The 14,346-nt window shown below is 31.1% G+C and overlaps 1 protein-coding gene across 2 annotated transcripts in view; it reads right to left on the bottom strand.

Moving 5' to 3' along the window:
- LOC129234216 (uncharacterized) overlaps positions 1 to 14,346 on the bottom strand; it is a 39,810-nt gene that overhangs the window by 22,662 nt on the left and 2,802 nt on the right. Inside the window, exons 3-6 of one of the 2 annotated variants that reach the window (XM_054868139.1) lie at positions 10,142 to 11,861; positions 8,388 to 8,571; positions 4,940 to 5,200; positions 726 to 890 (exon numbers count right to left, since the gene is read on the bottom strand). In XM_054868139.1, coding sequence (XP_054724114.1) covers positions 726 to 890; positions 4,940 to 5,200; positions 8,388 to 8,571; positions 10,142 to 11,848 — 2,317 coding nt within the window. In that variant the 5' untranslated portion in view covers positions 11,849 to 11,861. The remainder of the gene's footprint in view (positions 1 to 725; positions 891 to 4,939; positions 5,201 to 8,387; positions 8,572 to 10,141; positions 11,862 to 14,346) is intronic. The other variant, XM_054868140.1, reaches the window with a different exon arrangement.

Here is a 14,346-nt window from a genome sequence, read left to right as displayed (position 1 = left end):
ACTCTGGGTTTTTCAAAAAAAAGTCCCCATATAAACAAGTTTTGAGAGGCTACAAATAAAATTGGAAAAGCTAAGGGGGGAAAATGGCGGAAACAAAATTTACAAGAGTTTTAGTGCACCATTTAAAAAATAACTCACATAATTCAAGGACATTCAAGCTAAAACTTTTGAGTATTATGTTGGAAAAGAATGCAATGGGGGTTGTTTCCTTCAGTCAAAAGTAGTACTTTTACTCACTGAAATTGATAGAATAAGCAAAAAAAAAATAACATGGACCCAGAAAATTCTTTCATTTTCCCAACAGTTATTTTTTAACTAATTTTCTTAAATGTTCGATTTTTCAAACAAGGTGTGGTCTAGGTGATGTCAAAAATGATGCTTTTGGGCGCATCTTTGTACCGCGGTTCCACGTTATGATAATCAAGTTGGGAATAAAAATTGTGCTCTACGCTTGCTATCAACCATATCGTTGCCAATACACGTAAGTAAAGATGCGAATTAAATATTTTGCTCTGTGAATGGCAACATAGAATGGTATTTTATCATTTGTGATGTCATCGGCAAGAAATGTAAACAATGAAAGATCACAGATTTAAGTTATTTTTTTTAACTATTAAACTTAAATTATTTAAAAAATGGTTAGAGTCGATGTTTTTAAGCCTGTTCTTTCAGAAAAATACTTTTAAAATATTGGAAACGACCCCATTGTACTTAAACTGAAATACCTTTCAGTACTTTAGTGTCCCTGTTCGTTTGACCATCCGAAATGTCTCTGGTATATTTAATAAAAACTTCTCCATACTTCAGTCTCCCAGTTTCATCCAATACACCCAACATATTCCTACCATAATCTGGATCCACAGCAATATTTGCCCTTGTCTTGATGTTTTCTAAAAAAATATTGAGAAAATATTTTAAATTATGATACAGAGCCCAAAAAAGGCATACACTATAATAGTAATTAAACAAATAAAACACAAAAAAAAAAGTCATGGCTTGTTGAATGACTAAAAAAGGAAAAAGTAACAAGTGACAAAAATCAAGATAAAGCAAATACATAGTGAAACTTGTTTACCCCAAAATTTTATCACTGATGAAATTTTTCAATATCCTTGCATTTGAAACAGAAATCTTGAATAAATTTTCCTAAATATATCTAGAACTTCAGCTACACTGTCATCTATCGATTGAATAACCAAAAATTTTTATCAATTGCAAAAAAGTTGGAGACAAAAAACATTTCTCCTTAGCATTTGTCCACGGAAAATTATGCATAATGAGAAAGATTTTAAGAGTGTTATTCACTCTGAAAATATCGGGAAGTAGGTACAATCTGCTCATCTGATGAGCTGCACTGAAAGTACAATTCACATGAATTCGGACCTCTATTTAGTTAATGCTTATGATCTTTTTTTTATTTTTTTCATAAGTAATCAGGGGTTTTTCCCTCCTTGGAGAGGAGGGGGTTGGGGATGATTGGTGTTTTATTGCATATAAGTTGATCACAAATGAATTAGTCCTGAGATATAACTGAAAAGTATGGTAAGCCCAGTCATTTATTAGGCTGCTTATATATTTAAATAAGGGTTCATATTCATTTTTAAAAGTGAAAAGTAAGGATTTTTTAAGGAGTCTCAAAAACTTTTAAGGACTCATCGGAAATGATTAGATAACTTTAGGTACACCATTTCAAAAATTTCCGGTGGGAGGGGGGGCAAAGTATTTGCTACATATTAAATATACACATAGACAAAGGCATAACATTATTTCCAAAATGCAGAGGGAGGAGCAATTGACTGGGATGTCCCATTATCAGTGAATAAAATTTTAAAATTTCATACATCACAGGGATGAGAATGGTCAGGGAGCAAAAAGGAGGAAACTCAAAAAAAAAAAAAAAAGAATTTTTAAAATCAAGTAGAAAAGGGAAGAGCTTAAAATAGACCCTTAGTCCAGGACATTCCAAAATTCAACAAAAAATGGCAAATTAACCAGTTTCAAAGATAATACAATTTAATTAATTATGCTTGAAATGATTGGGTAGTAATTAATACAATACATGGCACAGATTGTTCTTAAAGCACTGCATTTATTTCTCAAATTTCAGTTAGAAAAAAGATCAGGAAAATGGGGATAAACCGTAGAAAATTAGTTTTATATTAAAGCATTATTTTTTAGCATACATTATTTTAGTAAGAGGCAAATTGAAAGAAAAGAACTAAAATCTCGTTTCTTCAAGATATTTAAACTATAGTTTTGTTTTTATTGCTTTTCATTTGTTATTATCACTAAAATCTCATTTTGTACAAATTTGCTATATCGCAGTATTTCTCTTCTCTGTTATTTCTATATAAATTTAAATTTACAACACGCGATTGTCTTAAATCAGTCGACGACTGAGTCGCAAATGTAGAATCAAGAGGGAAAATTGAAAATTCTTTTAAAAGCCTTATGCTATTCAAAATCAATTACAAGTATTTCATTTGTTAGCAAATAGAAACTGGCAACAGACAAAAAATTTAAAACATTGCTTTTAATTTCCTTGTCGGCCAACAATGAATTCAGCTACCAATCACTTGAAAAAGACTTAGCCGTATTTAAAATCTGCTTTAAAAAAAGTGTTATAATTCGAATACTATATATCATGGAAGTTCCAAAGACATTCTATCAGACGCAGAAAAAAACTCTTTATTTTGGTACTAAATTTAAAAATTTTTAAATATACAAATACAAAAGTGACGACCAGCAACAGGCTCTGGGCCCAGCTAGACTGGTCCTAGTCAATTTACAATCCCCAGTGAAGATCAATGGCCCTCTTAAAACTATTATGCCCTTGCTCATTACCACCTCTTCCGGTAAGCTTTTCCAAGGTTCCACTACCCTGCTAAAATAATAATTTTTCCTAACATCCATGTTAGCCTGAGATTTAAATAGCTTAAAACAATGACCCCTTGTCCTGTTTTCAGTGCTAAACTTCAGCCCCGTAACATCTTTCATTTTAATAAATTTAAACAACTGAATCATGTCCCCTCTTCACTGCAAAAATAGCGAAAAACCTTTTAGAGGTTTTTAATTAATATCTTTGTTAATTAATGCCATCCGAAGACGCAACCTAGCAAAGAACATTCTCGATCAACTCTCCTTTCGAACAAAAAAAAGTTTTTCAAAATCTGTCCATCCATTTAGGTGCTAAAGTGCCACAGACAGATACACAGACACAAGCGGCAGCAATTTCTAACTTCCAAGTCCTCGAATAAAGGAGTTGATGGAACCAAAGTTAAATCTTGGCTGCATCACTTAATAATATTAATGTTTTATCTTTTTTAGAGAAAAATTGTTTTTTAACAAAAACATTTGAATTTAAGGCATTCAAAATGAAAATATAAATTTTAAAGTGAGGTTTGTTTGTAATCCAAAAATTTACAGCAGAATAAAAAGTCTAATTTTCTTTATGTGGTAGAACATATGTTTCACAGCGAGAATTGAAAATAAATATATAATTTGGATGTCCTTTTCCCTTGCACTAGAACTCACAATTTGGTTTTAAAAACTTCATAATACTATTTCAGGATCAAAAAAACAACTTTATGTTGCTTCATTTAATCATGAAATTCCAAAAAATTAGGCTGTAAAGCCTAACCTTAACTATTAGGGATTCACCATAAATATTTTGAATGCTTTCATAAATACATAAAAAAAAGTAAAAATACCATCCTTCAAAATAATCCAAGACTGTGGGAGTTGACCACATTTTTTTGAATGTCTTTTACATTTTTTCCAAAACAAATTTAAGAAATAAAACTATTATTGAAATAATGAATAAAATAAGCAAATATAAAGAAGCATATGGTAAAAAACCTTCCAACATTTAAAATGATTGAAATACTTGCAGGATGCAAAAAGATTAAAATCTCAAACAAAGCATGCAATTTTTGGCGAACACATGTTTGACGTCGTTGGCATGTCTCCAAAACATACGTTTTCAGCAGATATAGAGGAGGGTGAAGATTTGAGGGGGTAAAACAGAAAAAAAAAGAAAACGGGGACCAAACTTGATATAGTTTTTAAAAATTAAGGAAGTTTTCAGAAAATTAAAGATTTTTTAAGGGTTTTTTATGGATCTTAATTTTGCTTAATGAAATTAAGGGTTTTTTAAAGGTTTTTTAAGAAAGTACAGAACTAAGGGTTTTTTTCAGGGTTCTTTTTTTTAAGGTTTTTTAAGAACTTTTTAGGAAAGTACAGAACTAACTTACTAAAGGTTTTTTAAGAAAGTACAGTTTCAGAAAATTAAAGACTTTTTAAGGGTTCTTTATGGATCTTAATTTTGCTTGATGAAATTAAGGGTTTCTTTAAGGTTTTTTAAGAAAGTACGAACCCTGTAAATGGTGTTAAATCTTGCCCTAAATCCCATTCAACCCACTCTTCTAAAAATGGCGACTCCTGTATTAATGCATAATGCTGACACGTAGAATTAGTCCCATTATGGATAGGTACTATATTTTTTATCAAATCATTGCATATGATTAAAACAAAAAAAAGTTATATTTTTTGTTAAAAAAATAAGCAAATTACATCTTGTACTCACCCCTAGCGAATTTTGTGGCAAACACATTTGGTTAATTTTACTTTATACAGTCGAATCTCGATAACTAGAAGTTTATAACTCGAATCTTCCTCTATCTCGAAGTTTTCCTCAGGTCCCAAACTCTTGAGACTGTTGTGGAAACTTCTCATAACTCGAACGTTTTTAGCTGGTCCCTTGGGACTTAGAATTATTGAAAGTTGACTGTAATTAGTTGCTTTGACCTGAATGTAAATTGTAAAAAAAAATTTCAAAAAAAGCTCAACACCTATCAAGAGGGATTCATATTTTTTTTTTTAACTGAAACATGTGCTGATGAAATAGGAGATCTAACCTGCATTACTAACTCTCATTTACCTATGTGATGTCGATGAAGAGCAAGCAAAAGTGACCTAAAAAAAGGTTCTGCTGTCAAGAAGATTCCAGACTGTGATAGTTCTTTATAGCTGAATAGGTCAGATGGTGTTGCAGATTCTAAAAATTCTGATGCTTTGTTTTCATCAAATAGCATGTCAGTTAACCTTTTAAGCATTTCATCTTGTAACTTCAGAAAGGTTCTGTGACGCACCCCTTGAGCGTTGAGAAGAGTAATTAAAGGTCTGTTTAACTGTAGACGTCCTGAAAATGAAATAAAATGAAATGAAAGAAAAAACAATGAAATTAGGTACAAACTCTAATTCTATTATTTTAACTTTCTCAAGTTTAAGTTTTCATGAATCAATAACAATGTTTAAACAGCACAATTTCGGATAAGAAAACTATAGCAATTGCTTCAATGAAACCGTGCTTGGCAGAATTGATTACAAAAATCATAATAAAAGATGCATCATGTTAAACAATTTACTCTTTCAACCAGAATTATTAGAAAGATGAACTGGAAAAAGGGTGAAATAACTTCGAGTAATTTTATTTTTATGAAAATTTTACAACCAATTTTGTATTTAGTGACAGTGGTTAAGACTTATAAATAAAACCAAGATTAGATTATTTGTCACTTCCACGTCTCTGTTTCGAACTTCAGATTACACTAATCAATATGTTGAAAAAAGTCCTCTCGATAGCAACAGCTCTAAAGCCCTTGCAGTCAACAATTACATATCTGGTTCAAATGAACATTTTTTTTTTAAATTCTTAATCTTACATGAGGATTTGATTGAGGAAGTGATTTTTCAGCAAATTGAGTGCGGAAATCTTCCTAAGCACATTACTAGAAAGGATCAGATGTTTCCATGAACCATGAATTTCATGAGAAGAGATGAGTACTTTTCATTTTCAAATGTTAAAGATGCTTTTCTTTTCAAATCAGTCAGAATTTCTCCACAAAAGCTAGGGTTTACTTGATGAGCTAAGAAATGGAAGACTCCCAGTGCTTGTTGATATCGCATCTTGAAAGCTGTTAAATTGGATTCATCGTTATCCACATCTTCAAATTTAATCTTCAAAATTTTCTAAATATGTAGAGGAATATGGGGCAAAGTGAAATGTTCAAATATTTACTCTGCTTTTAGTGCCACCTCCCTAGTAATATTTTTAACTGTGTCGTAAAACATGTAGTCTATTCCAGTCAAGAAAAAAATACCTCTGAAAATCAAAAGAATATGATAATAAAAGTCATTTTCAAAAATTGATACTTGTATTGTAATATTTTGTTGTAAGTCAACAATTATTTTTGTTATTATTAAAGGATGAATTTACTGTTATTAATATTTTTAATATTAATTGAGACCTACTAATATACGGTGAAGTATTTATTTGCTTAATATTAAGCTTATTTGTATTTCAAATGCTTTGTACAGTTAGTCAAGTGCATGTGGGACAAAGTGGATGGGGCAAAGTGAAATATAGTCCCATTTACTTATTCAATCTTTTGTAAAATCATTTACGTATCAGTTAATTAGTTGTTCTATTCATTCTTTCTTTTAAAAATTCCTTTCTCTCTCTCTCTCTCTCTTATTCATTTCACTCACTTATTTTCTTCTTCATTCGCTATTTTATTCATTCAATTTTTCTCATGTATGAACTCATTTCTATATTTATTTATTCCTTTATTGTTTCATTTTATTTTCATTTCTTCATTCATTGTTTTATTTATCATTATATTCTATCAAAAATATCTTTAACAATGAAATAGAAAATATTTCATTAGAAAACTATTTCATTTTTCACTTTGCACCATGAAAAAAAGAAAGGGAAATTTTCCACTTTTTTTTAAGGTACAAATTTATCCTCAAAAATTGAAAATAATGTTTTAGTGCAAGTTTTATTATAAATTAGTGGTACTCGCACGGCTTTGCCCGTAGTAGAAAATTAAAAGGTCATTTGGTTCGCCTGTATATTTACAAATAGTGGATGATGAATTTCTTGCCAACTTGCTATGCTTGCCCATGAAACGGTTCCACCTTATGATAATTTGGTAATTTATTCGTCCTCGTTATGATGATTTGCTCCGGAAAATTTTCTTAAAATTGGAATAGAAAAAGAACAAAATCGAATTTTCGAAAAATCGCTTCGAAGTGCACACCCCCCATGCTATAAACTAATTCTGTGCCAAATTTCATGAAGATCGGCTGAACGGTCTAGGCGCTATGCGCGTCACAGAGATCCAGACAGACTTTCAGCTTAAAAATTAGTAAAGAATATAACGTTCTTTCTTTATGTGTACAGTAGTTTTTAAAACAATTTCCAATTTTTTCATTTAGAAAAAAGTAAGTGATCTTAACCATTTCACTTTGCCCCACATTCCCCTACCATTTCAGCAATAGTACAAGTATTTCTTGAAATAAAGTCTAAGCTATAGCAATAGTTTCCAATCCTTTTAAAAGATTTTCTGCATTTCTTTTCAGTCCAATATCAACCACTTTATTATAACAACACTATCAATTTGTCCCTGTGCTCCTCAAATTTTAAACAGAACAGACCAGTTTTTTATATATTTGGTTAAACTTTATGAATTGATATTAAAAAAAAATTAAAAATAAAATTTTAAAAAATTTCAATATCTTTAAAAGTTATGATGTAAATCAAAAAATTTTTTTAATATCAACTGATTTAAATCAGGCTGATAATTGCTCAACTCTGGTACTTGGAAGGAATTAAAAACTTTTTCATTGTGCATTAAAAATTCTATATATGTTGAGAATTTTATAGTATGGCTTATTTTAAAATTTTCTTATTGCTAGCAGGGCCGGATTTAGGGAAGGGCAGGCGGGGCTACTGCCACGGGGCCTCCACAGCAAAGGGGCCCCCACAGTAAAATTTTTACAAAATATCCTAACTTTCACGGGTCGAAAATATCGGATATATACATATATATCAAAATATTCGGATATATATAACAAAGTATCGGATATTTTTGAAAACATGATTATCTTTTTGAACCCTGATTAGGGGCCTCAACTCCTTCGTTGCCCCAGGGCCTCCACACTTCCAAATCCGGCCGATTGCTATCAATATAAATACATGATCAAATCTATGACAGATCATAGGCAACGGGTGGAAAAAAATCAAGTCCCTTTTTATGCTATTTAATAAGCTAGCACCTCAGATAGATACTAATTATATAATATTTGTTCATAATTTTAAAGACTTCAAAAATTGTTTCAAAGAAGTATTGGTGCTATTTATAGATGGTACTTTTATGTTTTGCTTTTTAACCTAATTAACATTATTATGAAAGAAGGTCCCCCTCTCCCTCCAATCCTATTTTTGAGAGATTTGTTTTTAGGTCAGCAATTATTTAATAAAGCATTACTTGCAAGCAATGGCTGCAACATGTTTTTAAACAGCAATGAAGAATGTTTATTACCTGGAGCACTCGTTCGAGCAATTTCCAATCGTATTGTTTTAGGTGCATCAAACTTTTTCATGCTTTTGCGAAAAACTATGTCCACATCTCGTAATGTTGGGTCAATTACCAGCATGCCTTTGTAGCCACCATATCGAATTTGAAATGCACTGCACAACTTATCATGACCAAGAGCATTATGTACCTGTTAAAAATTTAAAAGGGCATTAATATTCTTGCATACCATAAAATAAAATATGTGATTTTATAAAAAATTGGAACATTTGTATTTCCTACTGTGTTTTATTTTGGATTCTGAAAACATTTTAAACTGTTTTATACTTCTTTATATCTGTAGTTCTCAAAACCATCATTTTGGAAAATGATAATGCATACTATTTCCCACAGACCTCATATTTTACAGAATGGAAGGAAAAAATCTAAAAACTCGGTTTCCTTTCTGAACACACTGGTTGATTTGGGAAAAACCAGATGATTAAATTTGCAGCTTTCCAAGCTGATATTTATGTCTGCAATGACAGGCCAGTTATAAATTTACCATCACAGAGAACTTTTACTTTTTCATTAACCGACTTCAAAAAGAAGGCAGTTATCAGTTCATACCGGCATGTACATTTTTTTTTTAATTGTTAGCTCATAGCACCTCACTTAGAAAACCAATTTTGATGATTCTTTTTTGTTGGATAAGGGACGGTCTAACTTAGGTCCCATGCTTTGATCAATCATACTTGTTTTTTAGAAAAAAAAAGCTATGGGCAAAAAATGATAAATTTCAAGCAACATCTCTATTTAAGTGAATGAATATAAAACCTATTGTTAAAAAAGCAGGTTGCCATAAAACAAAAATATTAATAGTAATCATGAGAATTTTGATTGAAGGCTTCTCTGAAGCAAACATGAAATTCATTCGCTATGATATAGTGGTATTTTTATATTCATCTACGCCAATAATAAATAACAGGGCAAAGTAAGAAGACATAGGGTTTTTGTCAGGAGTAATTTGTATTGCTGTGAAGTATGAATTGGGAGACCATAGTTTGAACCATTAATATTTTAATGATTCTAATTAAATTAGTTCACAAATAAAGCCGAGAGAGTAACAAAGATTATGTTTTAGTGCAATCACTTAAAATTTAAGACCTGTTAATAATTTGTTCTGTTTTTTTTTTAATGTAGAGCATTTATATGACAAACAGGGTGAAGTTATGTGATGGTAACCTCATACTATTTTTAAAATACAATTGCACTAAAAAGAATGAAATAAAATATATATTTTGGAAAATAAAAAAATAAACAGACTTCAAAACTGTAGCAGGAAATTGCTCTAAAAAGTAAAAAATTAACTTTAATCTTTGAACACTATCAATATTACTTTTAAGCATAATTTTTGCAGTTGGCCGAAAAGCAATGGATGAAATCATACTTACCCATAATTCAAAGTAAATTTAAATGGACCCAGTTTCTTATATAGCATTTACACACATTTGATTGATGACATATCTGTCTAACGGTATCAAAGTTTCATTCTTAATTTTGGCTGGTTTTCACGAAAAGTAGTTTCATTTTACCTTTCTTTTTTGCTGTAACTATTTTTTTTTTCAAAACTAGTTTATTACTTCTTCAACGAAAGAATACATTAAAGCAATTTTTCAGGATTCAGAAGGAGTCTCGAAGGAAAATTAGGTTAACTGAAAAAATTTAATATTATAATGCAGAACTTTAAAATAAGTAATACAAAAATATATTGAACTTACTTGATTTGCTAATGAAGAAGATATTTTACCAATACCATCAGAAAAACAGTATGGTTTACGATTCATAAAATCATAGCCACCTTCTATATCATCTTCTGTTTTTATGTGTTGCGGATCTAAAGGAACGCCTAGTGCATCTTCTGTTTGTGAAAAACATTGACCCATTCTAGCCATGTACTTTGGAACTGTGTGAATGTGAGAGAAATCACCCATCCATGTTCTAATATCGCTGGCAGTATTTCCCCTTTTGTCTTTGGCATACATCCAAACACCATGATCTCGTATCTGAGAGTTTGACCAAGCAAGAAATTCAAACTTTCTAGAGCCAACATTTATACCAATACTCATGTGATTTACAATTGCAGCTTGAAAAATATCATCATCAGCATATGCGGCATTAAAACTCAACCTTGACATGTTGTCGTCACGAAAAGAAACTCTTAATGCGTACTCCGAATCAAAATTCCGTAAAATTCGATTGCTCAGCATTACTTCAGGGGGCCACAACAGTACTCTAGTTGGAGTAAGAGTTACTCTGCGAATTATTCGACATTTTTCGGGAATTAAATAATGGCTAAAAGCAATTTCATCTTTATTTGATAAATAGTACTGATATTGATTAACAAGCACATGCCAAAAATTTATGATTTTGCCCGAGTCGAGAGCTGCTAGAACAACAGCTAAAGCTTTCCCTAAGCTCTCTGCATTTTCATTACATAACTTTGAAACATTCAACATGTCATCCAACACCTTAGATGCTTGTGATATTACCACAAAATTTCTTTTAAATAGAGCAGTTAACAAATAATGACAGTTAAAATCTTCTAAGATAACATTTGGAAAGCTAGGTTTCTCTTTATCAACTTCCAAAAAAGTAGAATAATATATAGGCTTTTCACTACAATGGTGATGAATGCAAGAAATAATTTCTTCAACAATGGATTGATTTTTAAAAGACAAGCACAATATATTAGCTCTGCCCAAAATATCTCTGTCAACAGTATAACGATTTGCCTGTACAGTGATAGCGCGATATTTTAGAGTATAAGTTTCCCCAGTAGCTCGATTAGTTCTTCTATCTACTCTAAAAACCATAGGTGGATTAAATAAATCAAAATATATCTTATTTGTCTGTGAATCAAGATCTACAAAAACTGCTCTTATATTGTCATATTTAAATACCATGTCCTGATTATTATGCCGAATACTAACATCACGAGTATCATGGAAAAAATTGATGAAATCAGAACTATGAGAAAACAGTACTGCAAATTTATGAAACTGACCATTGTGGGGCAAAACCCCAAACGATATACTGTCATAACCAATGTTGCAGCTGGATGATTTTCTTCTTGAATTTTGGAAACTATCATTTTCATATAAAACAATATAGGCACACATTGTTTGTATTGTGCATAGCACTGGATCGTATTGTTGTTTCCAATCTTGAAGAAATGCTTTATATGCAGCTATTTTATTATTGAAAAAAACATTCCTTACTTGCACTTGAATAACTAATTCTTCTATTTCAGGATAATCATCATTATCTGATTTTTTAACCTGGCCAAGAGCTAAATTTACAACTGTTGTACTAGCACATCTCATTATTCTTTGTTTAACATTACTGAGCAATGTTTCTAGAGCTATTTTATCATGAAATAAGGGCTCTTTTGGCACAATTGTTATTCTAAAATTGAGATCACCCATTCTGGTCAAATATCTGGAAAGAAATAATGCATGGTAAAATTAAAAATAAAGTTACAATGGGACATTAAAAATAATAGAAAATACTCAAATCAAATTAGATATGTTTCACAAAAAAATAAAATGGATAGTTATTTCTCATGTTTCAGAGGAATGAAAAATAGCAGCTTTATTTTAAATTCTAAATACTAATGATTAAATCTTCATTGTTCTAAAATAAGAATTGAAATCAGACGTACACCACAAATTCCATATCAGTACAACTAATTTTCGAAAACTTTGCATAAAATCAAAATGATTATACATTAGGGTCATCCTTATTTTTGAAGTTGTTGATATTTTATGCGACGCCCGATCAATTTGTTCCATTATACAAATTAATGATCCTTGCAAAATTTTAAGTCAATCCATGAATATTAACACGTGCCCCTAGGGCCTTCTTTTTTCAGTTTTGAAGAAAAAATTGCAGATTTTCTCATTTTTATGCAAAAATATTCTTGCGTTTCATATTTACAGTAATTTTGAACCTCAATATATGCTGCTACTTCCAGACTGACCATTATCTCACTTTCATTCTATAAAATTTTACATGTTACAGAGGGTACACGTACACCAATAGCCTTGGGTCAGATATAATGCTCTTCTGGGCTCGTTCCAAACTAAGCGGCTAGGGAACATTTCTTCCCACCAAGATGGGCACAAGGGATTCTAAAGTTGATTAATGAATGGCCTAGGCCATTAATGAATGATCTTTGACAACAACAAATTGCCTCCTCCAGGCTTTGGGGCTGTTGATTTACAAAATTTCCTGTGTATGTAATAGGTGTGGCAAATAGGGTCACTAGGTTTCAATGCTATAAATATAGGAAATAACAATTATAGTTTTAATTTTCTGTTCTTTGTTTATAAATATACTTAAATGTTCATGCAATTTTTAATTTTTAAAGTATAAATTTCAAAAAATCCTTGATTACTCTAACATAAAAATATACTATATTTTGCATATCTAAAATATAAATTTTAAAAAATTTCAGATCGGAATAACGTAAAAATCTATACTTTAAATTAATTTTCTTCCATTTCAGTACACAATCCTTATATATAGTATCTATCCTAACCTACTGAACCTTTTTTCTACATCTGGTCTACCACAACGCAAAAAAGCTTGACAATTATTGATATCTTCTCGCCTTTCATCACTGATCAGACAAATGTTATATTGGGGATGAAGATGAACGTTCATTTGCTAACAGTCTATGTAGATGCAGTAAATTTAAATCCAAATGACCTTGTGATCAATCATACATCCCTTAAGAAAGCGAGAGAAAAAGTCAAGGTTTTGTAGTTATTCACTGGGATACAAAGCTACATCCTGATGGAACTGCAAAAAGAATGTCGATAGGCTTACCATGGCATCTTCAGGTCCAAATGTTGAATAGCTACTCGGAATTCCTGAGACATTTCTTCAGTTGCATATGATATCTTAGATGATTGCTCTTTATTGCTAACTGTTCTAGCTGTAGTGTTTGATACAATGGCTTGCAATACCGGCCGCATAAATGGTGCATGCATTTTTTTAGAGCAAAAACTGAATGGCGATGTATTACATTTAGATTGCCATCATCATGCACTTGAAATCGTACTGCACAGTGTGTCTTTAAAGAAGTTCTTGCCTTTCTTAGTTTTAGACCCGATATTCCATTATTAAGCATTTTGTGGAGAGATCTTCACCATTCAGAACTTATAACATTTCAATCAAGTACACAGACCACTTAAATTCTTAAAGATGAAGTTGATGATATATTATTGTATGTAAGAAGAAGATACTGAGAAAGAACTTTCCCTTTAAGAGAATTCTCTTAACTTGTAATAATATTTCCCGGTGAAGACCCTCGCAGAGGGATATGCTTTCAGCACCCTGGAGCTTATTTCTGAGCCAGATGGGTGGTAAAAGGAATTTATTACTTGAATATTCATATATTTAAGAAACAATTTAATTGACCTTACATGAGGAGAAAACTTTTGAATGCTGTTTTACAGTTAAATGCTGTATGATGAAGATAGTTTTTCGCAGCAACCCAATCGAGGCTCCTTTAAATAATATAATTTGCCAAAAATACTAGCAGCGTACAAAACGATAACAAACATGCAGTAGAACCTGGGATTGGAAAATTCATAAATTACTTGTGGTATTTAGAGGATAAACTAGTAGCTTTGTCCGTACTGGATGAAGGAATTGACTTTGAAGAGAGTAAAAGATTAGTCCAAAAAAATGTTTGTGATAAGGAAGACGTGTCTGATGACTGTTTAACAAATTTCAGATAAGAGTAGCTGATTTTAAATACTTTCTTAGTAAATATTATCCTCTTAGAATCATTTACAAATCAATAAAACTGCTTGATAAGTTACAAATACCAAAAGATGTTTTCCTACTTGATCCTGATTTATGGCGAAATGAAGGAAGCTATTTAAAGGGAAGAGAGATTATTAAAGTGCTGAAA

Source organism: Uloborus diversus, chromosome 1 (genome assembly GCF_026930045.1).
Source record: "Uloborus diversus isolate 005 chromosome 1, Udiv.v.3.1, whole genome shotgun sequence".
Classification (NCBI taxonomy): domain Eukaryota; kingdom Metazoa; phylum Arthropoda; class Arachnida; order Araneae; family Uloboridae; genus Uloborus; species Uloborus diversus.
Note: the sequence above shows the minus strand (reverse complement) of the source record. Positions and strands in the feature narration are given on the sequence as shown.